Source organism: Cyrtonyx montezumae, unplaced genomic scaffold (genome assembly GCF_038088225.1).
Source record: "Cyrtonyx montezumae isolate F1298 unplaced genomic scaffold, pur_monq_1.0 scaffold_0, whole genome shotgun sequence".
NCBI lineage: Eukaryota > Metazoa > Chordata > Aves > Galliformes > Odontophoridae > Cyrtonyx > Cyrtonyx montezumae.
In genome coordinates, this window is record NW_027071824.1 from 799,522 (window position 1) to 825,138 (window position 25,617).

The following is a 25,617-nucleotide window of genomic DNA, read 5'->3' on the forward strand; positions in this document are numbered from 1 at the left end:
TTGGCAGCTCTATTGCAGGTGCAATAGAGTAGAGTTTAAGAGAGAGAGAGTTTTTTAGAGAGAGTTTAATAGAGGAGTTTAAGAGAACAGAATCGTTTGAAATGAGTGGTATGGATGGTGTCATCTTGTTTTCAAGATTCTGCTAACTAGAAAAATAGAAAGCAGTAAAAATAAAGGCTGAAAAAAGTAAAGGATCGTGGTGACCAAGACTCAGTGTTTAAATGAGGATTATAGCAGTTTGGCAGGGGAGGGACCCTGGCTCCAAGTAAAGAGCTGCCTTCTTTGGAGGAGTATTGCTGAGCACCTGGCTGACCTGCTGTCCATAACATCAGAGAGCTGCCTGTCCTCTTCTTGGTGCTTTGGCAACCCAATCCAGAGACAGCAAATGCAGGAAGAACGGCCACTGCTTCCAATAAGCTTTGGAGTACAGTAAGGGAGGGAGCCTGAAAGTGCTTAGGCATGCTGTCTGGTAATGGGTAAATGGGCAGCAGCTGGGAATAAGCCCGCCTTGGAGCAGGACTGAGGCTTTGATATTCCCTCTCAGCACTTCTTAGTGTCTTTTCATGCTAGTGAAGACAAGTAGCTGGTGCTGTGCAATGTTGCACAGGTAATCCTTTCCTGGTCCACAGTAGCAAGAGGAGAAGATTCCTTTCCAGTTAAACCTAACTGGGATTTGGTAGTTGGTCTTCATGAGCTTTTGTGTTTGTGCATATAAATGCATGTACTTACGTAGGCTGCAGTCTTTTTATTCTCTATATTACTTTGTTGTATAGAAATATGTATTGAAATTTTGACCATGGACATTTGTTGTCAGCCAGCAAAGTGCATCAATACACCCTTGCAGCTGAGAACGTGCTCACTGGTTTAGCGGGTGACATTTCTTTTATAATTTCTGAATACTGTGTTCAGGTTTGTAATAAAATATGTTTATCTACTTTGTTTTAGAAGGGCCGACAGTGGTGATGTTGAAACTTCAGCTATCAAAATAGCATCTATGAAGGCCTCCCATGTGCTGGTGTGTCTTTGTGCAGAAGTGCTGTACAGAATGTGATCTTAACATAACTCACTTACAGTCCTTCAGCGTACAGATAATCCTACGTCCTCCTGTGGCTGTGGGCTTAGAGAAGCAGACCAGCATTTTCAGTTCCTGTTGGGCAGAGACTAGTATTGATCACCTGTAACTTCCAAATGTATTCAGTGATTTAATGCTAATTTACCAGCTGAAGTTTGAAACTTCTTGCTAACCAATGAAGGGCCTTAGGACATTGATTCTTCTTCAGATTCTCTCTCAGGAATACAGCTGAATAGGATTAGGAGGCACACCAAAGCATTTTGCAAACCGCATACCTAAGAGTTTGTTGCAGCAGAAGGAATGACTGCTCTCACACCAGTTTTGTCAATTGGTTTGCTAGCACTTGGAAAAAAAGCCTTGCACGTATGTCAGCCTTGGAATCTGAATTGCTTTACTCTGATGCATCCCAGATCATATTCATTCTTGAAGAGCAGCTTTTGAAGTCCATTCCCTGTTTTGACCCCATAAATTTAGACCTCAGCTGAAGGTACGTGGTGTTCCCAACCCAGAGGAACTGAAGTCATACTTTGTTACTGTATGCAGAGGACTCTTGGTTTATTTTCTACCCCTCATGAAAGCGTGTGTAATCCTGACTCCTAAAGCACTGAAGGTTTTAGGTGGAAGAAACTGTTATCAATTCTTGGGGGCATTTTGCTTAGCGCTTTTCAGTAGACATGGTAATGGGATCATTTAGATTTCCAGGAGGACAGTTATGACAAATTGCTGCAAGAAGGTGTTTTAAAACTCAGGAAAAAGAATGCAGTAAGTTTTCAGTGGGCTTGGAGTGCAGAGGTTACCTTATGGGGCTGTATTTAATTGCCATTCATTTGCAGTATCTTGAATAATTTGAGTATCATGGCCATCTTTAAATCATCTTTCTGAAACCTTTATATTGCTTCATGACATACATATTGTGTCATCTTCTCTGTTGTTCATTTAGAGCACAAAGAGACAGAACAAAAAATAAGCAGTGTCCTTTTTCACTGAGTACTAACTGGTCCCCACCTTGTAGAATAACTGCATGTGTTTTCTTAATGTGTTCTTTTCCAGTCACTTTTCCCACTTGTCCTTTGATATTTCCCACTTGTGTCAGCACTTTTGTTGGAGTTGGTCTTTAATGAATTTGGGAATGAATGAGCTAACAAGCCTCCCTGCCCCCTGGAAGCAGCGCCGAATGCAACCAGAGACATCATGCAGAGATTTTCAATCCTTAATTGGTGGTATATTTTTGCTACTTAGACTGTAAGAAGGATCTTTAATGAGATTACACTAAAGTTGTGTTTCCAGGGATATAAAAGAAGGCCTAGGGCCTGGTGTCCCCCAGCACGATTTCCCCAGGTAGAACAGAAGCCATTGCCCTTGATTTCTGTGAGATGATGGCCAAGCTCTTCACTTATTTGTGGTGTCAGCATCTCCTTCTCTGTGATAAGACTTCTCAGAGAACACTCAGAGATCCTGCCTTTGCTCACAGACTCCTAGTTACGATAGTGATTTCTCAACAAAACTGCCACATTTTGTGTTTGGTGCAGAGACAGCAGGCTGGGCAGGGACAATGTCATGTTGTTCAAGCTGGGCCTTTTCTTTTGGAAGTGATGTTTTGACACTGCTGTCTAAAAGTTTCAAAGCTGACCAGCTTATACATGTGGTCATGTAGTGGTTTCTCTTGGTGTTGCTGCCAGCTTTGTGGCCACCATCAAGTGTTGGGGAAGAAACTCAGCTTCAGAAGAGCTTTACACAGAGACAAAAGAAAAAGTTATTTGGATGCCCAGGTGCCTTATTCACTGTGTTGGGTGTTGGGTGTTGGTGACAGTCCATGTGTTTTGCCAAGGCTTTGTCAGCCCGCCCACTGCGGATGTGTCCTGGGATGCTGATTACATGTAACCTGGTGCGTGATCTACCAGAGCAACTTTCCAGGTGACTTTCAGGCAGTTTCTGAGTCCTTTCTCTTGACAGCCGTATTTTTTCATGTTCCTGCAGTTCTAACTGTGCAGTCCCCTGAACCTGTAGAAATGCTGACATGTGTAATTGAGTAATACTGTTTCACTACTCTTGTTTTCTGCAGTGTTTCACTGAACCACAGAATTGTAGGGGTTGGGAGGGACCTCACGAGGTGTGTTTCTTGCTCTTTCTGCTCATTCTCTCTGCTTTCTAATATGTCATCACATTCCTTCTTGGTAGTGTTTCCTTTTCCCAAATGGTATTGTTTAGTCTTTTTTTTAATTGGAAGCATTAAAATCAGTGACTGTTTCTCAGTTCTTAGTTATGTCCTTCATATTTTAACACTATATATCAGAAAATACAATATTATAATAATAATAAAACCTCAGGAAAATATTTCATCTGCTTCTAAGCTTTGGAAGACACTTGAGACATGGGGTGTCCTGCTGAATGGGTGTCCTACTTAACACACTGTCCTCTGGGTGTCCAGCATTTCCAGCAAAACTATTCCCATCAGTTATCTTAAGCTGAGCACCCGGAGGATCATTTCTTTCTGAAAATCTGGACTCTTATTTGCTAAGGCTAGAAGTATTTTGAGCTACCTCCAGAGGTTGGTGATTTGTGGATTTTTTTTTGGTTGGTTGGTTAATTTTTTTTATTGCTTGTTTGTTTTTCTCCTTTTTAATGCTTCCTGAGCTGTTGCGAACTAATTCACTGCAGGAAACTCTGTCTGTACATTGCTGTATGTGTGTGTGTATAAGATAATAGAGAGTGACTGACTACAGTACGTGCATTTAAGCTACTCAGATGAAAATTACCGAGCATTAAAATCCACCAGGAATCACACGAGTTCTAAATTAGGAAAGCACATGTCATTCAGTGTGTGGAAATGAGTCCTTGTACAGGACTCAATAAAAAGAATGAGTATTGTTCCCTAGAGTACATAAATCCTAGTTTGGCCGCTCTGTACCAGCTTTTACTATTTCTCTAGAAGCATGCGTTGCCTTTTGTTAGTATTTTTCTTCCTGTATTTTGTTCCACTGTGCATTTCTCATGGGCCATCTATCAAGAGACTGTGCTGTGATGGATGAGCTGTAATGAAAGTATTGTGGTGTTTAATGTGGACAGTGACAAGTTCTGGACAGCTTATAATTGTTTAAATGTATTTTTATTATATTGTACAGTGTCACAGTATATCTGAAAATCTGACCAGTTTGACCTGAGGTTGAAGTGAGCCAACTGCTGTAAAGAAAATGAGCATTTTTAGGAAGGATGACACTTTTTTACTTATTAGGTGTGGTCTGGAAGTCAGCCCGAATATATTTTTCTATGACCAAAGCATGTATGAGGGCTGCTCCAAAAATAATACCTCCAATTTTATTTTGTTGGTCCATGACATCAAAGGCAGATGGTGGTGCAGCAGGTAGAGGTTGAACCTTCCCACCTACGTTCTATTACATTTTGTTGTCATGTGAAAAATGGCAGCAGAGGACAGTCTGAAAAACGGTGTCTAATATGGAAGCAGGTATGAAGCAAAGGCGTGTAATTGAATTCCTCCATGTGGAAAAAAATGGCGCTCACTGACATTCACTGTCACTAGCTGAGCATTTCTGGAGACCAACCACAGGACGTGAGCACAGTGGGGCAGTGTGTGCTGCATGACAGTAGTGGTGGCAGTGACATGAAAGACAAGCTGTGTTTCAGATGGCTGTGCACAGCTGTCACACCACAAAATGAAGAGTGTCTCGTTCAGCTCTTCTGCACAGATCAGCGAGTTTTGGCCAGGTAACTGCACAGAGCTGAGTGTCAGCTTGAAGGCATTAGGAATGATGGTGGCAACGTTGAAATAGTGCTAAGTTTGCACCAGGTGTGTCCCATGAATGCTTGCACAGAAAGAGAAGGAACACTGTATGTAAGTTTGTCAGGAGGATTCTCAGGATTGAGGCTGCGTTGGCTGGCTTCATTCATTCCAGATTCATAGGTCCTTTTTGTAGTCTCTGGGACACTATTTAATAGTGTCATCTTCATTGGTAGGGTGCTTCAGAACACTTTCTAAGGTGTTTCCAAACCAAAACATTAAAATAATAATGGATGAACCTACCTGGAATTCTGCATGCAGTGTTATCCACTCACTTAATGCAAGAACCGAAGCATTTAGTAATATCCTATCTTGGGGAGTCAGTTCAGTTTTTTACCTCCATCCCAGTGGTGCATCAAGCCTGATTTGAAACCTAGTGAACTTTTTAACAGCCTTTATACTGCTTGTATTGGCTTCTCATTCAGCCTTCTGCTTTTTGTTTCATCTCCTGAAAATAATGTTGCATTCTCTGCATTTTCAGCTTAAAAATAGAAGAATGGAGAACTTTTAAAAAATGTGTCTGGAGCACACATTTACCATCTCTGGAGGTACTCAAGAAACATGTAGATGTAGTACTTAGGGACATGGTTTGATGGGCAGTATTGGTGGTAGGTGAGCAGTTGGACTAGATGATCTTAGAGGCCATTTCCAACCTGGATGACTTTTTCCAAAGGAAATCTGTGCTCTGATTGTAGGCAGCAGGAAAGGAGCCCCACCAGGAAGCTTAGAACCATTCATACAGCAAATGAAGAAGTATGAAACTATTGTTGCTGCTATTCTTTAAAAAATATTAAACATTTTCCACTTTTTTATAGTTGTGTGTATATATATATACTCAGATATGCCTGCCTGTGTACTCAGCAGTCGTTGCAGCAAAGCAAACTACCCTGTGTGGGCCAGAATCAGTGTTTTCTGCAGGTTTCCTCCCAGCCTGTATGGTGACCCACAGACTTGACTTTCACTTATTAAAAAGAAATAATGACAGGTCAGAATGAAGAGGCCAATACGTAGCTGAGGAAGAGCTGCTGGGTATAGTGAGTTAATGCAGGTTTATCAAGAGCCAGCCCAGCTCTGGAGCTGCACTGAAGAGCTGTTGTAACCCTGGAGCTTGAAAGCAAGGCAGGTGGCAGGGCAGAATGCCTTGCCATATTTTTGACTTGGGAATTTTCTGGGGTTTGTGCCTTTATTCATGGACAGATTCAGTCTCCTTCCATGAGCTTCACTAGTGGAGAATTGCAGCTGTGCCAGCTGAAGGAAAATCAGTGTGACTTCTGCCTCTTCCTTGCAGAGTATTTCAGTGCTCAGAGCTGCCATCAGTCAGGGAGCAGACAGTAGCTCTCTCCTTGAGATGGAATACCAGCCTGATTCACATTTATCTCAAGTACTGGCTATGCAAGCTGGTTGACACATTAATTTAGTTTGTGCTTCTCAGTTCGTACTCTTTTCGCTTATGATCAAATATTGGAAAAGGTTATAATTAATCACAGAGTGAGAATAGAACCTGGCAAAGCTAATGATGGATTGTTGCATTCTGTTTGCTATGTTGGAGAATAACTGAGGTACTTGTGTGACAGAAAACTATTATCAGTAATGAGAAATTACTAAAGGAAAGCAACCCACACCCATCTCCCATTTTGCAGCCTATGTTTCTTATTTAGAGTTCTTGAAAATGAAGTGATTTGCTAACGCTGTTGGCTTTAGCCAGGTTTTGTGGCCACGTGGCTGCCTTTGCAGAGCTGTGAGGCACCATGAGATTTCAGCTCTCAGTGCAGCCCTGTGCTCTGGGCTTGCAGCAGATGAATACTCAGTGTGTGTGAAGCCAATTTACAAACACTAATAGCGTGCCTGCCCCCAAGCAGCAAGGTTGTACAGCAGAGGAACCAGAGGGAGCCCTTGCAAAAAAACACAACAGGAAACATGGACTGCTGGACTGACTGTGGTGTGTGCTTGCTCTTTGGAAATGAACTAATTGCTGGTTGTTAAAAAGCAAAAATGTTGCTGGGCTGAGACAGATAATGAAAAACGAGCCCTTCCCGAGGGAATATTCGTTACCCAGCCATGTGCTCAAGCAGCAAAAGTGTTGGGTAAGAAATACTTCCAGGCTTCCCAGGGCAGGCATCTACCCATCCGCAAGTGCTGCTGCTGGGCACAGTGTTCCCTTGATTTAATGGGATACAGCATCTGGCTGCTGAAATTGTAACATAAGGAAAATAAATGTGTAGCTGTGGTACGCAGTCATTAAAAACTAAATTTTAAAGTAAAAATACCCATCTCACTTTATATTATTTATAAGGCTATCTTATGCTTTTAAGTATGGCAGAATTTCAGTCTTTTGCTCGCTGCTGGTCAGCAGGATTGTCTGGGAATGCAAATGCTGTCGTCAGTGCCCAGCAGATGTGCTTGGGGCTCCTTGGTATACCATTTTCAAGGTATAACACAAAATAAACTTTTCTTACTTCCCTAGGTTTCAATCTAAAAGAAGAGCTACTTTCTGAGAGGGAGGTAGAAAGCATATCACACTTTGTCATTGGGTATAGGGCCTATCCTTTGGTTGCTACATAAACCACAGGCTTTCTGTTTACACATTTGGTGATTCAAATGAATTGCTCCTAGTTAGGGTATGATAAAAGATACACAGAATGCCTTAAGTCATAAGAAGTAAGGTGTTTAGTGTTTCCATTTATTTCAGCTATTCAGGGTTTACATGCTGTAAGTGCACAACTGCTTTCCAGGGCAATTTGCATCAACTTGAACTTTTACTGCTTCGATTCATCAGCTTGTCTCCATATCCCCTGCCTCGTGTACAGGGGAGAGACAACCTGCCAGAGCCCTAGGATGGAGCCAAAGTGTGAGGCTGAATAACCAGAGCAACCTGTCATCTCTCCATGGGAGCCAGCAGTACAAATTCAGGGACATGAGCTGGGCAAGGCTTCACATGGTCATAGAGAAGATGTTGCTGTGCATCCGTGGAGGTGCCCTGAGCTCAGGCAAGGACCTGTATGGTCCCTTTGACTGTGACTGGGCAACAGCACACCGCAGTTGCAGCAGATGATGGAGTGCATTTGCTTTGCTAGTCTGTCTACCATAATCTTGCACATGCAGGTGTTTTGGATGTAGGGGATTTTTTCAGCGAGTCACAAATTGACACATCATTGGAGGCTGTGCATGGACTTCAGACTAGTCCAGATGTCCATTGCACTGCAGTGATCAGTGAATTACTTCTGTGCATGAAAAAGAGTGAAATGAAAATTTATTCCCAGCCTGGTATGGATCTAACAGCCAGGCTTTGCTTGTTGAGTCTAATTCAATTTGTTAGGCACTGCAGTAAAAGGCATTAAGTGAGAGATGCCATGATTGCTCCTGATAGCGCATTTTCAGGATTGCCTCTGTTCCTGCAGTGTCTGGCTGGAGCTTTGTTATAACCATTCAGCATGCACCAGCAGAGCAGAGTGTGTGCTTTTCCAGAGAGAAGTGAATAACACCGAGTCTGGGATGTTACAGGGCAGGGTTTTTTAAACCTTACGAATGGTTGTGCTGCCATCAGTACTGGCTGTTGTTATTCCAGCCTCCACCAGGCCTTGCACTGAGCATCACCTTGCCTTGCACGTCTTCCAGTAACCAACCAGTGTGTGTGTGTTGGCAAAGAGTCTACAAACGGAGGACTGACGTCGCAATTATGCTCATCCCCACAAAAATAGCAACACCTTAGGAGTATGACAGCTCTCATTTCCTCTCGTTCGGTAGGGGAGAGCGCAGGAGAAGCTGGACAGAGCGATGCCACTTGCTGAGAGACTTGGCATGGTCAGGAATACATTGAAGGCTGTCAAGAAGAATTTAGTTAAGGGTGAGTGCTCTGGCATGGGGAGGGATGGGTGAGGGTGCCTGGCCGGCAGCCCCCCACAGCCACCAGCCTCCTTGCGTCTCTGCTCATTGAAAGCACTTGCCCCATGGCCTGCAGGATAATTTCTTGACCAGCTCCATTAGGAAGTGAGATTTTCCTAACAACTGCAGGAGGATGGCTGTGCTCTGTGACAGAGATTGGGTAAGTGGTGCCTGAATGAACGTTTTCTTTAAAAGGATGCATTTTGTGCTCTCAATAGAAATTTTGTTAACGTTTATGTTGCACAGATGCCATCCAGCATCCTGAGGAAGTGGAGAGGTCAATCATTTCCCTCAAGTACCTCAATTCCTCCTATTGCCAAAATAATTTGATAAGCCCTGGAGAGCATTTTCATTTATTCACTTGTCTAGGCTGTTTTCTGCTTCTCCACATGATTAAATGCTTTATTTTTTTTTTTAATACGAGATCAATAAAGCTGTGGCAGAAAGATTAAATTTTCTCTTTCTAAAGTCTGAGGATGAAGCAGCACCTTGTGTGGCACATTCTGGGGACAAAACCAAAGCTCTTCTAAGCCAGAATCAGGGAGTGTCGCTGGCTTGGGTTCCCCAAGCTAATGTCCTCAAATGGTCAAGGACAAACATCATTCACATGCAGCAATGCTTCAGTGCTATGGTTTGAAAAGGAGAGAGTAGTTGAAGTGGTCATTGGTTTGACAAAGCTTAGTGAATAGAGGTTGGTTTGGGCACACAGCCCTGGCAGCTGCAGCTTGACCTTCAGCCTCCTGTTCACTAATGCCATTCGAGGTAAGTACAAATCCATGGAAGATTCTTCTCCATAGAGCAAATGCGTATATGTGTGGTATTCTAAGAATGTGACCATGCCTTCAATGGCATCAAGTGTTGTATTAAAAAAAAAAAGAAAAAACAAAACAAAAAGAACTGACTGATGGTTGGGTCCAAATCGTGGTGGTGAATGGAGTTAAATCCGACTGGCAAACAGACATGAATGGTGTTCCTCAGGGGTTGGTATTGTGGCTGGACCTGATTAATATCTTGATGATTTGGATGAGAGAATGGAGTAAGTTTGCAGATGATGCCAAGCTGGTGGTAAGTGTAGGAAGGCCCTGTAGTGGGACTTGGATGGGTTGGATCAGGGGGTTGAGGCCAACAAGATGAAGTTCAACCAGATCAACTGTTGGGTTCTGCACTTTGGTTGCAACAACCCCATGCAGTGCTACAGGCTTGGGGCTGAGTGCCTGGAAAGCTGCTTGGAGGAAAAGAACCAGGGGTGTTGGTCAGCACTTGGCTGAGAATGAGCCACCAGTGTGCCCAGGTGGTCATGACAGCCCCCAGGAGAAGGGAGGTGATTGTCCTTCTGTACTAAGACCCGGAGTGCTATGTTCAGTTTTGGACCCCTGACTACAGGAAAGACATTGAGGTGCTGGAGCGTGTCCAGGAAAGGGCAGCGAAGCTGACGATAGATATGGAGCACAGGCCTTATGAAGAGCGGCTGAGGGAACTGGGATTGTTCAGTCTGGAGAAGAGGAGGCTCAGGGAAGGTGTTAATTGCTCTCTAAAACTGCATGAAAGGCAGTTGTACTGAGGTGGGCATCGGCCTCTTCTCCCATGTAACTAGCAATAGGACGAGAGGGAACGGCCTCGGGTTGCACCAGGGAGGGTTCATGGTAGATGTTAGGAAGAATTTCTTCTCCAAGAGTGGTGAGGCATTGGAATAGGCTTCACTCCTGATAACGGAGTCACCGTGCCTGGTTGCATTTTAAGGCAAGGGTAGATGTAGTAGTAGTTAGTGACATGGCTTAATGGGCAGTGTTAGTGGTAGGTGGACAGTTGGACCAGATGATCTTTAAGGACTTTTCATGATGCTATTATTATTCTTTGAGAGAAATAGGAGGAAATGGAGTTGGCTTGGTATTGCTGCGTGTATTAATTCCAGTTGTTTAGAGAGAACACGGTAAGGAGAGGTCAGCTTTGCTTTGCAGTGAAACAGAACTTGCTGGCTAGTGAAGCGAAGAGGCAGCACACAACATTTATTATTGATGCCATTAAGAGCTAGACAGAGCTGTGCTCCTTTCGGTGGTGCCAAGAGGTTGTTTGAAGAGCTGGTGAAGAGGCTGTGTTGCCCAGAGCCCTCCTGCCCAACTCCCATGGAGTCTGAGCTGCTGTCAGGTGGGTTTCCGGCTGCCTGCCATGAGCACAGCCCCATGGGAGATGCTCTCCAGCCACAGACACACAGCATTTGTGCTTTTGCCTGCATGGCTGAATCCGTCTCTTGTTGTACGAGGTGCTGGTATCCCTGTCTCTGCACTAGAGCTTCACGGTCGATTTAAGCTGATATAAGCATGAGCTGAAGTCAGAAGGGAGAGCTTCTATGCTACCCCTGTGTGAACGTGTGGCGTTAGCGTCGGATTTGAGACTTTCTCTACTGAGAAAATAAAGGTGTCACTGAACTAAGTTGCACATTTACATTCATCTGCAGTAGTATTTTAAAATTGGAAGAGAACTATATAACAAAACACAGTTTAACAGCCTGGAGAAGAGGAGCTGAGGGAGGCCTCATGGCGGCTGCAGCTCCTCACAGGGAGCGGAGGGCAGCGCTGAGCTCTGCTCTCTGGGGACGGCATTGAGCTGTGTCAGGGCAGGGGCAGCTGGGGTTAGGGACAGGGTCTGCCCCCGGAGGACACAGAACAGCCTGCCTAGGGCAGTGGTCGTGGCATCAAGCTGCTGGAGCTCAGGAAACAGCACTTTCAAGGCATTGTGTTTGGATTTTGAGTGGTGCTGCATGGAGCCAGGAGTTGGGCTCGGTGATCCCTGTAAGTCCTTTCCAACTTGGGATACTCTTAGGATTCTAATAATGTCTTATTGAATTACTATTGTTTTTAAAGGCAGTATGTACCATTGCTGGCTGATGACCTTCTGGAGTTTGGGGCTCTGGATGATTCTACGCAACTGGTAGTTCCATTAGGGAGTAAGTCTGGTGTGGAAACTGTGCAAGTACTGGCACTGATTAGATGAAGAAGCAAAATTCTAGTGCTGCTGGTTTAAAATGCAGCTCCAATAGGCTTTAAAGATTAAAATCCCAGAGGGTGAATGAAATCAATCCAATGCCATTGATCTGATGCCAGCTGCAATTAGTGGAGCCCCATGGATGAATGGTGAGTACAACCTACTGCCTGAACTGTTGGCTGCCTCTGTTTCAGTCTTGAAAGTGAGTAACAGAGTTCAACCACAAAGACTTAAGGCTAATCTGGAAACATTTCTGCAAGTGCTACAAGGTACTGTCAACAAGAAAAATAAAAGGGTCTTAATGTTGGAAATGGAAAAAGGGCCTGGTAGCAAAGTGATGATTGTAACAAGTTTCAGGAGAGGAAGGCGAGGAAGATAACTCAGGTTAGCAGACATGGAGAGGCTGTCAAACAGTGCAAATTTGGAGGGAGTTCAGAGACGGGAAATGAAGCCAGAGAAGATGAGTCTCGCCAAAAAAAAAAACCTGCTCCATCTAAAGAAAATACACACAAGGGAGACATCACTTGAAAATGTACAGGTGGGAGGTATAAAGCAGCCAGCAATCAATTTCCTAACAACAGGCTTGATCTTTTAATGAACTAGTAAGGTGGAATGAGAGTAGAACAAAAACTTGATTTATCATCCCATCTTTTCTGCAGTGGTTGCAATGCAACTGTATTTTCTTCTCTCAGTTGTCTCAGCGGCTTCACCTGAGTCAGAAAGTTGGAGCAGAGTCGTCACAGCTGAGCCTTTTGTGTGATATGTGAGGTTTTATAGAGCTGCTGGCCACTTTGCCTGGCTGCTGTTAAAGGCAAATATTTCTGTTCCTCTTGCTTTAGGACCTTGCAAGCCCCACTTGAAATGGCCATAAGATCAAGGTGGAGGGCTATCTTGAGGCAACAGAAAGCAAGCAGAGAGATTTCTGAGGACAGGGCTGTATTTCATTGAAAAGCATCAGGACCTCTTTTTGTTTCCCTGAGGCCGGGGGTTTCTCCTGCTTACTTAGGCAGCAGTTTTCTGGAATCCTTTGTAAAAGTGACTTCAGAACTTGCCCAATCACTGGGCTCTGCTCTATTTTTAAGGTGGGACCAAGAATACCAAGGATTAATCCACATGGTCAGTGTGTAGGCTGTTTCCTGTGCTGATGCAATGAGCAAATACTTGTTTCCCTTTTGATTTGCAGTTAATTCCTCTTTCCACTTTGCCCTGAAACCTTCCTTGCCCCAGCAATCTGCCCATGTCCCCTGCAGACCCTCCTGCTGCCTCCTCAGATGTCTTGGGAGGAAGACAAGCCCACTCTCATCCTAGGAACAGCCAAAATGAAGCTGAACCATGAAACAGTGCAAAGATAGCTGAAACGGTCACAGTCAGAATCAAGCTTGGAGCAAGATGCCACACTGACATTTGTAAGGGGTTTTTTTTGTACAAACAGTTTGGAGCAAAATATTCCAAGCAGAGTGCTTATGGTCAACAACAGTGATGCTAAATAAGTAGTTCGAAATAGTAGTGATGCTAAGTAGCTGCACTTGTACTTTCCATGAGGAAAGAGCCCACCAGTCCCTGAAACACAGGTTGAGCTCCTCCTTTTAGAATTAATGCAAAGCTGTGTCACAGATTGCAAAAAACATCTGAGATTGCACTGTGAAAAAGTAAATTTGGGAGGATTTCCATCACAAATATGATGGTTTAACCATCCCAGGATGCTGCCACCTTGAGAAAAACAGAGGGATTTTGATTAACAATAATGTTGGGGAATAACTGATCTAGTTGATCAAAAAGCTCAGTTCTGCAGAGTAAATGCTGTAGCAGAGCTTTACTAGACAACTTTCTCTGTCCAGCAACATACAAGCACAAAGGTCACTGTTCCTTTGCCAGCCTCCAGCTCCTAGCTTGTGTGGCATTGGTAGCAGAGGGACTTCTCTCTTCCTGTGCAGGTTAATGCAGATGGTGTACATCATCTGCAAAAAAAAAACAAAACAAAAAAACTAATCCTGTATCTCTAAATGAGTAGGGCCTCTGCTGTAACTAATCCTGCCTGAAGGTGCTGGCCCCAAGCCAGCAAGCTGCACCCACCCAAGCAAAAACCCAGGTACTTTGGGGATGTGCTGCTGTTCTTCAGAAGAACTTGTTGCCATATGAAGGACAACTGGTGCTAAGTGAGTGTGATGATTATGGCAGCTAATAGCATTGTTAAGCAGGACCCCTCTACAAATGCAGATGAAGGCACTTAGACAGGGTTAGAATTAGATCTGAAATGGCAGTGTGGTAATAAACTCTGCTTTCTCTGCTTCTGGGTGAAATCTAGCTGTCAACATACAGGAGCCAGGCTCTCTGCTGGGTTGAGTTGCCTTTTCTGTGAGATCTAGCACACAGATTTAAGATGTAAAGCTTTGTATTTGTTCTACTGATGTGCGAGTGCACTGCTGCCTGAGCAAGAGCAGTACAGGGCTGCAGCTGTAAAGCTCAGGGCTGTGAACTTTGTGGGATGCACCCTTGCAGTACAAGCAGACCAGCAGAGGAAGGAGTAGGAAGTAATACCTGGGGCTTTCTCTTCTGGGTTTGGGGGCAGCTCTTTGTTTCAGAGGCATCATTAACATGCGTACATTAGAGACTGAGTTAAGTTTTTGAAATCTCAGATCCTCTGAGAAGGAATAGACCTCAAAGGTGCCATGCTGAAGAGTGAAATCTATGTAGGTATTTGACTAATAACATTCAGTGGAATTATCCATACGGTAGAAAGAATGGATGATGGCTGTAATAAAGCATTAAAATGGTTTTTTCCCTTTCCTCTTTTTTTATTTCTCTAGGTTTTTCCACCATGTTCGGAAAGAAAAAGAAAAGGCTTGAAATCTCTGGGCCCTCTAACTTTGAACATCGTGTCCACACTGGCTTTGACCACCGGGAGCAGAAGTTCACAGGACTACCTCAGCAGTGGCACAGCTTGCTGGCGGACACGGCCAACAGGCCCAAGCCTATGGTGGACCCCTCATGCATCACTCCCATTCAGCTCGCGCCTATGAAGGTATTGTGCAAAGTCTTTCTTTCTGGTTGCCTTTGCATTTCCTGACCTATCTTTAATTGCATAGCTGAAGCTGTGCGTGAGCTTAGTCCTAAAATGCCTGCTCCTGCGCTCAGATGCTGCTGCATGATGGGGACAAAAATTGGGCACCACTTTTGCTAATTTCCTTATGGAGCTACATCTCAGTGAAAGGTTATCTGACAATTCTGATGTAACTGTTTCTGTGTACTTACTGTGCCCACACTGCTAGAATGAAGGAGATCAGAAGGAGGTGACGTGTCAGGCTTGGCCACCAATCACCAACAGACAGAAGAGCAGCTGGGAAGCAGGCATGGCTGGGGTGGTGGGGAGGAGCTGCAAGCACAGAGAGAACTGGAAATCCAAATGTTTAATACTAGAGCTGTGAGGTAAAACTGTATTTATAATACTTGTCCCAGAAGAGCATGTGTCACAGGCCTTTCTTGGGCCATGTGTTCACATTCCTGGGCTGCAGAAGAAAAAGCCACAAGTCCCAGTGGAGGCCCCAGATGTTGCTCCTCTGCAGCATAAAGTTCCTTGGTAATAAATTTAAGGAAGGTGCTTTAGGCAAAGGCAGGGAGGGAGGAATACGTACAAGGAAGAAAAGAAGTCAAATTGCTTGTTAAGCCCAGGAAGGAGCTCGGAGTGATCTTGTAGCCACCTGCCAGTTCCTTCAGGTTACTGCAGATGGTGGAGCAGAACTCTTCTCTGGGTGACAGAATGGGGGGAGCAGATCCAGACTGTGACTTGGGAAGTTCAGATGAGACAGGTGGTGAAAAAACATTGCTCAAAGGGTAGAGCAGCACTAGACGGGTGCCATTCTGGCTTTGAGCTACCCATCCTTAGAAGTTCAAGGGACAGTCAGGCAAACAGCCTCATTTAGTGGTGGTTCCAGAACTGCACGTCCTACTGTCCCAGTAAATGCCACCAGTGTGCTGGCAGTACCTACACCCCTTGCTGTCACGTGGTTGAAAGATAAATTTAGGATTTCATCCTCGCGGATTTTTCTGAAGCAAGGGAAAATCAGATAATCCTGAGAGCACAGACCTTGTATTTATATTTGATAAGTGCTCTTTGCTAAATTTGCATTCTCCGCCTGCACCTGAAGGACACTCAGCACTTGCTGATCAGGATTACTGGGCATTGCTGCAGGACAAGGTATATAAAAGCAAAGTCTTGAATTTTTTGCTGTGATAAAACTCTATTGTATAAATGGGGCCCGAAATAATTTGGAAAAAAGGAGGCAAATCTTTTCCAGGTAGAGTAGAAGAACAAGTGTATTTCACAGCCCTTTTAAACACCAAAATACCCCTGGCTGTTTTGACATGAATGCATAAAGATGTTCTAAAACAAATCAGTTTCTTATCTTGCAGCAATACCATCTGTTTTCTGTAGTTCCGGAGCCATAAATCCTTAAGTTTATAATGCTTTAAAATGTATTAGATTTTGCAACATCAAAAGCACTGTGAATCTAAGGCTAGTTCTGCAAATGGACACATACATGCATAGCTTTATTTGTGAGTAGAGCTCTGGTGAAGCAACATACACTATGGTGTGTAAAGGATTGAGTCCTGAATGAATAGCTGCAGCACTTGTAAGTGGAGAAAAGCATGGACAGTTGTTTCTAAGAAATTGTCTCTTTTTGTTTTTCTGGTTTTTTATCAAGCATCTGTCCGTATATGAGGGAGATATATGAACAGATACAGAGTGCTGGATAGAACGGGAATGCAGTTCTGAACTAAATCTTACCATGCCAGAAAAGACTTCTTTGGGATCAGGCTGGGGCCAGGAGCCAAAATGCAGCTCCTGAGCTGAGCTGCTTCTCCTAGCATAGCCTTGGGCCACAGTGGTTCATAATGGATCCGTACATCCCATGTCATCTTCCCATGGTGCATCTTCTGGGGATGGGCTCTCTGTAACCCCCCCCCCCCCTCCCAATACCAACAGTGGCCGTGGGGCAGAGGGACCACCCACTGGAAGGGTTGTCTGTATAGATGGAAGATGGAATTTGAAAGTAGATTCTTCAAACTTCAGTTATTTGCATGCCACCATTCCAAAGGTGGAGTTGAAAAAGAAAGTGAGATTAAAACTGAAGGGCTCAAGAGACTGTGCTTTCATTCCCTGGTTACTTTCCCTAAGACTGAAATAGGCCTGTAATGCCAGAAAAAGAACTCACAACTAAAAACAATGGCTACCGTCTGAGAACTTGCTTTTAATTCTATTGCAAGAAGTAATGTCACTGCCTGTTAGGAATTAGTGCATTTATGTTGACATAACTTACAGAGATAAACTGAGTTGTGGCCACATCAAAACTGAAAATAACAAGTGTTAATGAGGTAAACATTTAATTCAGAATAAATTTGTGTATGTGCTCATTCCCCAACACCTTTAGTTCTGTTAAAAAGGGACTTAAGCACTGAGGACTTAATTATTTAAATGAGAACTGATGATTTTAAATGCATTTGCATTTGAAAGATGGAAGCCATAAACTGCAAGACCTTAACACTGCTTACAGTTTTTCTCTTTTCCACCCAGCAGTTGATGTGTTTTAATTAACACACTTGTAAATGCACTGAGGTGTAACAGGAGATTGATAACAGAGTCTGTCCTCAGTCACAGTATTAAGTCAGGCTGAGGCATTCAACCAGAGTTGGTCCATGCAGAGGTTTCAGGTCATGCAGCAGTTCTGTAACTTGTCTGTTCTGCATTTATTAATTTTATTGTATTTTAATTACTTCTGCACATGCAGTGCAAGGCAGAGGTTTTCTGTTTAGAGGGACTCCTTTGTGACTGAATGGTAGCACAGGTTATAGAGTTTAAGAGAGTGATTGCTGGTTTTTGAAACAGAATTGATTTTTGTTTTCTACGTGCTTCACCCAAAGCTTATCCTAACCCAGAGCCAAAGCAGAGGAAAGGAAGGTATTTTTTTGACTTCTGTGGGTTTTGCTGTCTTCCCCATTAGGGTAGTTTGAATATTTCTCAGTCTGCGAAACAGAAAGAACCTGATGGTTCATATATCGTATCCTTCTGTGTAAAACAATAAGTCATATGTTTTCTGACTGCTCCATCTATATTGAAAGGCAGCAGAGGTGATGAAAAGGCAACGCTCCAGGCTCCCCAATATCCTGGGAGTGGCCCCCTCCTACCAGGAGGCTCATTGCTGTGCCTCTGTGCTGACTGGATTCAAGGCATTTAGTCCTTTTGCACGTGGCTGGCTGTGGCTTGTCGTGATAATAATCTGAGCTTGAATGCAAACCTGAGCTGGCTGTACAAATTCATTCATTTCCACTACAAGGAGTAATGATAATAGGATTCCCCTTCTCAGTGTGGATGACCCAGATACGAGCAAAGTGCTGTGTATTTCAGACACTAGCAAGAAGGAGTAAAAATGATGCAGAAGATTTATTTCATGGAAAACAGAAAGTGACAATGATCATGGTAGGTTTTGGGTGTGGAAAGAGTGGTTTTTGATAAAGGACTGATTTTTCACTGAAAACATCTTCATGGGAATTATGTCTTCCTGTACTTCAAATGGATTTCATGAAGCCTGAGATCTGATATTATGCCTCTCAGTTCTGTTGCTTCAGTATTTTGTGCTTGTGCTATGTGTACTTGTAGTTCAGGGTTTGCTTGTTTGTCCTCAGCATGCAGCATGCTTGGCCTGACATTGCTTTTACACTGTGCTTGAGTTCCAACTCCTTAATATTGGAAAGCTTCAGCATCAATACCTAGGCAAACATATTGCACTTAGGCAGCGAAACTCAATGCATTCTTTATGGTTTCTACACTCTACTGAAAGTATTAGGAAAACAAGTATGAGAAGCCATATTTGGGGGATTTTTGGTGAGAGCCTAGCATTGGCTTTGTAAAGGTGTTTCATTAAGATGCTTGAACGTCCTTGGCTGTCAGCAGGAACAGAGCAGCATGGAGGACTTACTAAAATCCCTTCTCGTGTTTCCCTATGCAACAGCAGAGCTCCTGTGCTTTTCTGTCAGTTACTGGAGGAAAAAATGGCATTTGTTTCTGCGATGCACGGCAGTTGTACCATTAACCTGACGCAGTTCATTTACCTGGTGTTGTGCAATGCATGGGCTTTGCAGAGCAGAGAATTTCTCATGTGGCAGACTGTGGGGTCACTGACTTTCCTCCCTCTCATCCTGTTTCAGTGTTGCAACCTGTATGTTTTGTTCCATCTGTAATTTGAGTTTCCCACATTCCAAACATTGACCTGGATAGTAGTGAGTTAACTGTAATCCTTAAAACCCTTTTAAGCTTCTACTACTGTATTTCAGCATATATATAACAGGGGAAAAATGATTTGAAAATGAGTTACTGGCTATGTCTCTACTAAAAGTTCTGACAAGAAAATCAAAGCTTCTGTTGACTGTATATATTGACAGAACAAATAGCAGACGTGCCCCTTCTCTTCCCTGCCCTGCTTGAACAAAGCAGTGGTTGTCCTGCCCTCTCTTCCTTGTCTTCCCACATTTTTCTCTCTTCTTGATAACTACTTGATTTTACTTATTCCTCCATGATGCCTCTGTGGGTGGGACAGTTTGAGTTTCTTGCTTGAAGAAGGCCATCTCCCATCCACCAGGAAGCTGCAGGCCTGCAGCACTGCTCTTGCCAGCACGGGATGCAGAAGGCTGCTGACACCTTGTGGGCTTTCCTTGTAGCCGCACTGTGATCATTCATGCTTAGGAACTCAGGTTTCCTAATTGCTTGCTTTGAGATTGCTCATGGGGCCTGGCATGTGCTCATGTAGGGGGAGCTAAGGTGAAAGGGATATCTCTAAAAAAAGGGCAAGAACCAACACCTTTCTGCATTGAAAATGTGTGGACATAAAAGGTTTTGCTGGCAAGCATGATGGAGCAGTGGCGGAGAGGCTGAACTCTCTCAGTACCCTGAGCCTCCTGACAGGTCACCAGTGCCAGCTCTGCTCTGTCCAAGTGGAAGGTGGGGCTGGGTGACCTGCAGAGGACCCTTTTTCTGCAGTTATCTTCATCTCCGAGTAATTTCAGTCATGTTTAGAATAGTCTGGTACACAGTTCTACTTTCAGCTTATTTTGATGACTAAACCACAATGCATTTGATACTGCATGGTGCCAAAAAGAATCGCTGTAGCATGTTTCAGTTCGCCCTTGAGGGCTGTTTGGCTTCCCCCATTTCTCAGTGATGGCATCTCTTCTGTACGTCGTTGTACAAATGTAATGCAAATCCGCCACCTAGTGTCTGAGAGTGTGTCTTACTGCGACATAGGCCTGGTGTGAGAAAAGCCCTGTAGCCAATTTTGTGTAGTAGTAGAGGAAATCTGGATACGGTGCACCATGGGAAGGAGCGCAGAGCAGGGCTGTTGTAATGACAGCTCCCAGCAGCACTGTGCTGCAGGCTGCCTGTCCCTCTGCACTGATGGGCTGCAGGCAGGAACTCCAGATGAAATGCAAACCTAAGTCCTGTAATACTTGTTTCTCTGTTACTTGTACCCTCCTCAGATCTGCTCTCTTCTTCATCTAACTGATTCACAGGTGGTTTTTTTTTACTGCAGTCACACTGGCAAGCCGTAGTCATCCTAAAATGAGGGAAGCACTTCTTCTCCGTGATACTTTTCCCTGATATTCTGTTAGTTTTCATAGTCCAGAGTTTCTGGCTTTCTGAGCAAGGAAGTTCCTGATCAGCTTTTCAGCAGCTGCTGCTTTGTTTTCATACTTTCTGGGGCCTGCTTTGGACAAAAAGAAGCCAGCATCATTAGCATTTCAGTTTGTCTCAAAACAAAATGTTCCTCAGTTTGTAATGAGCCAGAAAATCAATTGTTCACCTGATTTTTCTAACCAAGGTACTTGTGCCTTACAAAACTTAACAGATTCAGCCACATATATTTGAAAGGTCTCTTTGCAGCAGAATTGTAGACACCAGTATCAGAGATCATAAGCAGGACCTGGCTGTCCTAGAGAAGCAGTGAGGTTGCTAATGCCACCATACAAACTAAATATCTGAAGTGGGGAAAAAAGTTTTCACATTCCATCTTCTTATTTGTGTCCATGAAATGTTCTCAAACAACACCAAGAGTAATGCACACTGACAGAAATGTCATTTTCAAGTGTAGTCCCTTTAGTTAATGCATGTAGTGCAGTGTAGGGGATGATTTTGGTCCACATTAGTCTGAGTAGATGCACTTATCCCTGCGCTAAGGCTGTGAGTGGATAATTTTACACTTCTGCCTCTGAGGGGAGATGATCAGTTACCTGCTGATCTTATCACTCATTCAAAAGATCCCCAACAGTCCCCAAAGAGCTTGCAGTATCAGTGCCCTAATCCTGCAAACACTTGGGCACAGACATGTATTTACACCTGAGTGGCTCTGCTGGGGAAGCATCAGATCTTGCTGCCTGCTGCTTGTAGATCTAAGGCTACATCCAGAAATCTTCTGAGTAAGCCTCTTCTTCATGCAACAGTTAGCATTGATTTGGTCTGTTTTTATGAGAAAGGATTTAATGGGTAATAATAGGAATTACAGACTTCTGTGCCAAGAAGTGTTCTTTTCCAATATAAATAATAAAATGAAAAATGCTGTTTACATCAGCATTGTGATTCTAAGTAATGTTAGTGTTAGGGAAGTTTTGCAAGGGCTATGGTTTTTCAAGCTTGAGTTATACTGATGAGAGCTTATCTAGGTGGTACAGGACTTTGCAATATGCAAAGTTTGCATGTAAATCTAGAGTTCATTCTCTGCATCTGCTGAGGCTTTAGAGCTCAATAAAGATGTTAACCTGTAGGTCTCCACACAGAAGAGGCAAATTCTGAGTATCAGCATTTCAGAAATTGAATCCAACCTCATCTGGGACTGCCAGACTGTGAGCACTCTCCAGGTAGTGCTGTATACCCTGAAATGAGCCAAGAATTAGATCCTGAGCAAGGACACTTGTAGTCATGTTCTTTTTATAGCATAGAAGTTAGTCTCTGCTGACAAATTTAGAGATGTTCCAGTATCTTCTCTTGCCTGCCCTGACAGTGAGCCCCCCCGTGTACTGCCTGACATGCAGGTTTCTGGCTCCATCACTCTTAACCTGGCTGCTATTTTCTTCTTGTTTGTTTAGACAAGTTTTGGCCACCAAGACTTTCCCTGCACTGGCCCATAAGCTCTGTGGAGATAGAAGCAGAACTTGGACTTATGCAGGACTAGGCATAAGGAACATATGGGCATTAGGTAGAGGTGGTACTTTGGGGTGGTTGCTGTGGTGCAGAGCTCCTTCTAGCTTCTGTGCCACATTACTGATCCCCTAGAGCGAGGTGTAAAAGTACAGAAGGTAAAGTGCAAGCAGTATTTTCCTCAGTAAACACAGGGAAAGGATAAATACGTTTTACCAAACATCAATCAGAGTCCAGCAAGTCCTCACTCGACTCAGCTGAGAGAGCATCTGGAGTAAAATATGCCATAAGATTTCTTCTGTATGTGGACCTGCTGAATCCCAACAGTTCTGCTAATATTGCAAGAATGTGTAAAGTTGTGGTGACGCTAGAGTTTCTTTTTTTCCATGGCTGTCAGTGAAAAACACTAGGTGGCAGCAAGGAATCTCTGGAAATTCACTTCACTGTATGTCGTAAGTGGGCATAGATACCAGACAAATCTGCTTTCGTGTCCTAATGGTGCTTTTAAAGATATGCTTTTATCCTCCTTTGTAAAAGGTCTGTGGAAGGGATTTACATCTACAATTGGCCAGGCAGCATTTGCAGTTCACATCAGTACTAGGACAGCATTTGTTACTTCAGCTTGCATTTAAGCATGCCATGAATATAATTAGCAGTACCTACATCTTCTGCACGTCTCCATGGTATGTTTATTCCTAGATCTACTGATAAACCTGTTTTGGTTCATTGTAGTCTAGAGCATAAACCATCTTGGTCATAGTCCCATTAAGCTGTGTTCTAAAGCATACTGTCGAGAGCAGTAGGATCAGGAGAAAGACCGTGTTGCCAAGCAGCTCATTTACCTGTTAGCCCAAAGCTCCAGGTGTAAATGGGATTTTTTCTGTCTCTTGCTCTGCAGTGATTAGATCTGGGCTTTGGTGGCTCTCCAGGAATTTGAAGCTGATTTGCTGCCATTTATTTCTTGTGTTCTCCTTCACACAAGACCCAATTACAGCAGACAAGCACTGTGTATTACAAGAGAGCAACACTGGCTTGCCCCTGGAGACCTTTAAACACCTTTTCTGCTGAAGTGTCACTTTATGGACTGAACTGTGTAGGCCAGAAAAAATAGAAGCATGTCAGATACAGATCTCTGGGGAGAAAAAAGGGAACGAAAGAGATGTATGTATGATGGGGACTTATGCTTTGTAATTACAAAGATCAGATCCAGCAGGCTTTATTTAGGATCACGCAGTTAAAAGAAGAGTAAGAGATTATGAAATTCATTTAGTCCAAACAAAACAGTAATTTCTGTCTGTGACTTAATTTGCATTTAGTAATTCCCAGAACAAACTTCCAGTGAAAATGTCTCCATTTGAAGTAGCACTTATTAGTAGCTATGGGATCTGTAAGCACAAAAACCTGGTTTAAGCACATAAACTTTTATGAACCACCCAAGAAAAAGCCTTGGGGAAAGGAGGCAGGCTCTCACTCTGCACCCAGGGCTGGGAGCAGCCTCCCTTCTCCTCTGGACAGAGCAGAGGATGAAGGGCAGGGAGCAGCACTTCTCCAGGCAGATGGGTCTGTGAAGCATGGCAGGGACAGTGTGCCGCAGGGGCAGTGCACTTGGTGGTGTCACAGATGAATCACATCAGGATTCCCTTAGAAATGTTGCAAGAGAAATCAGAATTCCTTGTTCTTGTAATGAGTCTGTGATGTTGTCCTGACTATCATCCCTGCGAGTTACACTGTGGACCGTCCTTTCAGGTCTCCCTCTGGGCTTTTTTTTTTTCCCGTAGAGGTGATTGGTTTGTGCTTCTCATTTACAGGAGTGAATAAACAAAGCATCAGCTTGGAAAGCTCTTTGAGTCTTCCCTTGCAGTTGCCTTGTAAAGTTAATTGAGCTCAGATTTCTATGCAGGAGTACTCTTTGCTACACATCCACGTGTTTAGGTAGAACTCAGTGAATTTTAGTACCACTTGGGGCATTTCTGTTGATATACTTCCCCCAGCTCCACACAACACCATCCAAAAATCAGACCCTATGTCTGAAAGTGGTGTCCAAATGCTCCCTGAGCTCTGGCACAGGGGCCATGCACAGAGCTTATTCTGTACCCACCGCCCTCGTGGGCAAACCCCATCCCTAATGCCCAGCTGCCCTTGACCTGTCACAACTCCATGCCATCCCCAGAGAGCAGAGCTCAGCGCTGCCCTCTGCTCCCTGTGAGGAGGATCTGCAGCCACCATGAGGCCTCCCTCAGCTCCTCTGCTCTGAGCAAACTGCAGCCTCAGTGCTCCTCACACACCTTGTCCTCCAGACCCTCCTCCATCTACATAGCCCTCCTTTGGATGCTCTCTAATAGGTCCACATCCTTTTTGTGCAGTGGCACCCAGAATGCACCCAGTGCTGGAGGTGCACAGCGCAGAGGGGACAGTCCCTCCCCTCGCCCGGTGGCAGCACTGGTCCTGGTGCCCCCAGGGTGCAGTTGGCCCTCCTGGTGCCAGGGCACACTGCTGGCACACGTACAACTTGCTGCCAGACAGAGCCCCCCATCCCTTTCAGCAGGGCTGCTGTCCAGCATCTCGTCCCCCCAGTCTGTGCATGTAGTCAGGGTTATCCCTTCGCAGGTGCAGAATCCACTGCTGTTCCTGTTAAATTAACTCCATGCAGCTGGTGATTGCCCAGCTCTTTGCTTTGTCTAGATCTTTCTGCAAGGGCTCTCCACCCTCACATGGAGTCAACAACTCCTCTAAATTTAGTATCATCAGCAGACTTGCTCAAAACGCCTTCTAGTTCTACATATGAGTCATTTATGAAGCCATTAAAGAGAACTAGCCCTAAAATGGAGCTGTGTGGAATCCTGCTAAGGACTGGGTGCCTGCCAGGTGTAACCCCATTTATTGTAACTCTTTGGGACTGACTCATCAGCCAGTTGCTCACATTATGTTTATGAAGGATCTCACAGTACTCGAGACACTGATCAGGTTTAAATAGTTTCTGTTAAGTGCTCTGAAACTCTCGTACCATTTTTAAGGCCATGGAACTGAAGCATTTCGGAGATAGCACAGACTGCAAAGCCTCTTCCCTACCAATGTGACCAGTGCACCACACACGTTACCCCAGTCTTCCTTGGCATTGTAACCCCCAGGCGTGCATGGCTCTGACTGCAATAACCATCTGCAGACTGGACAATGCTTTGCTAGGCTCTTATGAAACAGAAATGTTGACTTTCTCTTCAAACATGTACCATACATGAAACCTCATTCACTGTGGTAAATTGCAGTGGAAAGTAATATGGTTAAAATTGCTTCTTATGAATTGTCAGACTGTCAAAATCTTCATTTTAATTAAAGCCGAGGAGATTACAATGGAGTGACCGCAGAGCCTCTGCCCTCCCAAACAAGTGCCCCACTGCCACAGCTGTCAGATAAAGGCAATTATTTCCCTGGCATGAGATGTTACCACTTGGGAATTTACTTCAGTATTTCAGAATGCTCCATCAAGCTGCAGCCAAAGTCTTTCAGTAGGAAAAAAGCAGTGGGATTATTAATTGGGTTAACACTCCATCAACCTCACATTTGTTAATGGGCATGTTTAGGACATGAGGGGAATGTCATCTGGGGAAATGTCATCCAAGCTACAACAAGGGCTTACACTGCAGTGTGCCTTCATGAATTACGGCCCTGCATCTGCATCGTGGCTGGGGATGAGGAGCTGTGGTA

The 25,617-nt window shown here is 44.1% G+C and overlaps 1 protein-coding gene across 2 annotated transcripts in view; it reads left to right on the forward strand.

Moving 5' to 3' along the window:
• Positions 1-25,617, forward strand: part of PAK5 (p21 (RAC1) activated kinase 5) — a 57,328-nt gene that overhangs the window by 6,025 nt on the left and 25,686 nt on the right. The window contains exons 1-3 of one of the 2 annotated variants that reach the window (XM_065732356.1): positions 8,866-8,910; positions 9,175-9,512; positions 14,540-14,754. In XM_065732356.1, coding sequence (XP_065588428.1) covers positions 14,551-14,754 — 204 coding nt within the window. In that variant the 5' untranslated portion in view covers positions 8,866-8,910; positions 9,175-9,512; positions 14,540-14,550. Of the gene's footprint in view, positions 1-8,865; positions 8,911-9,174; positions 9,513-14,539; positions 14,755-25,617 lie in introns of those variants that run through there. The other variant, XM_065731540.1, reaches the window with a different exon arrangement.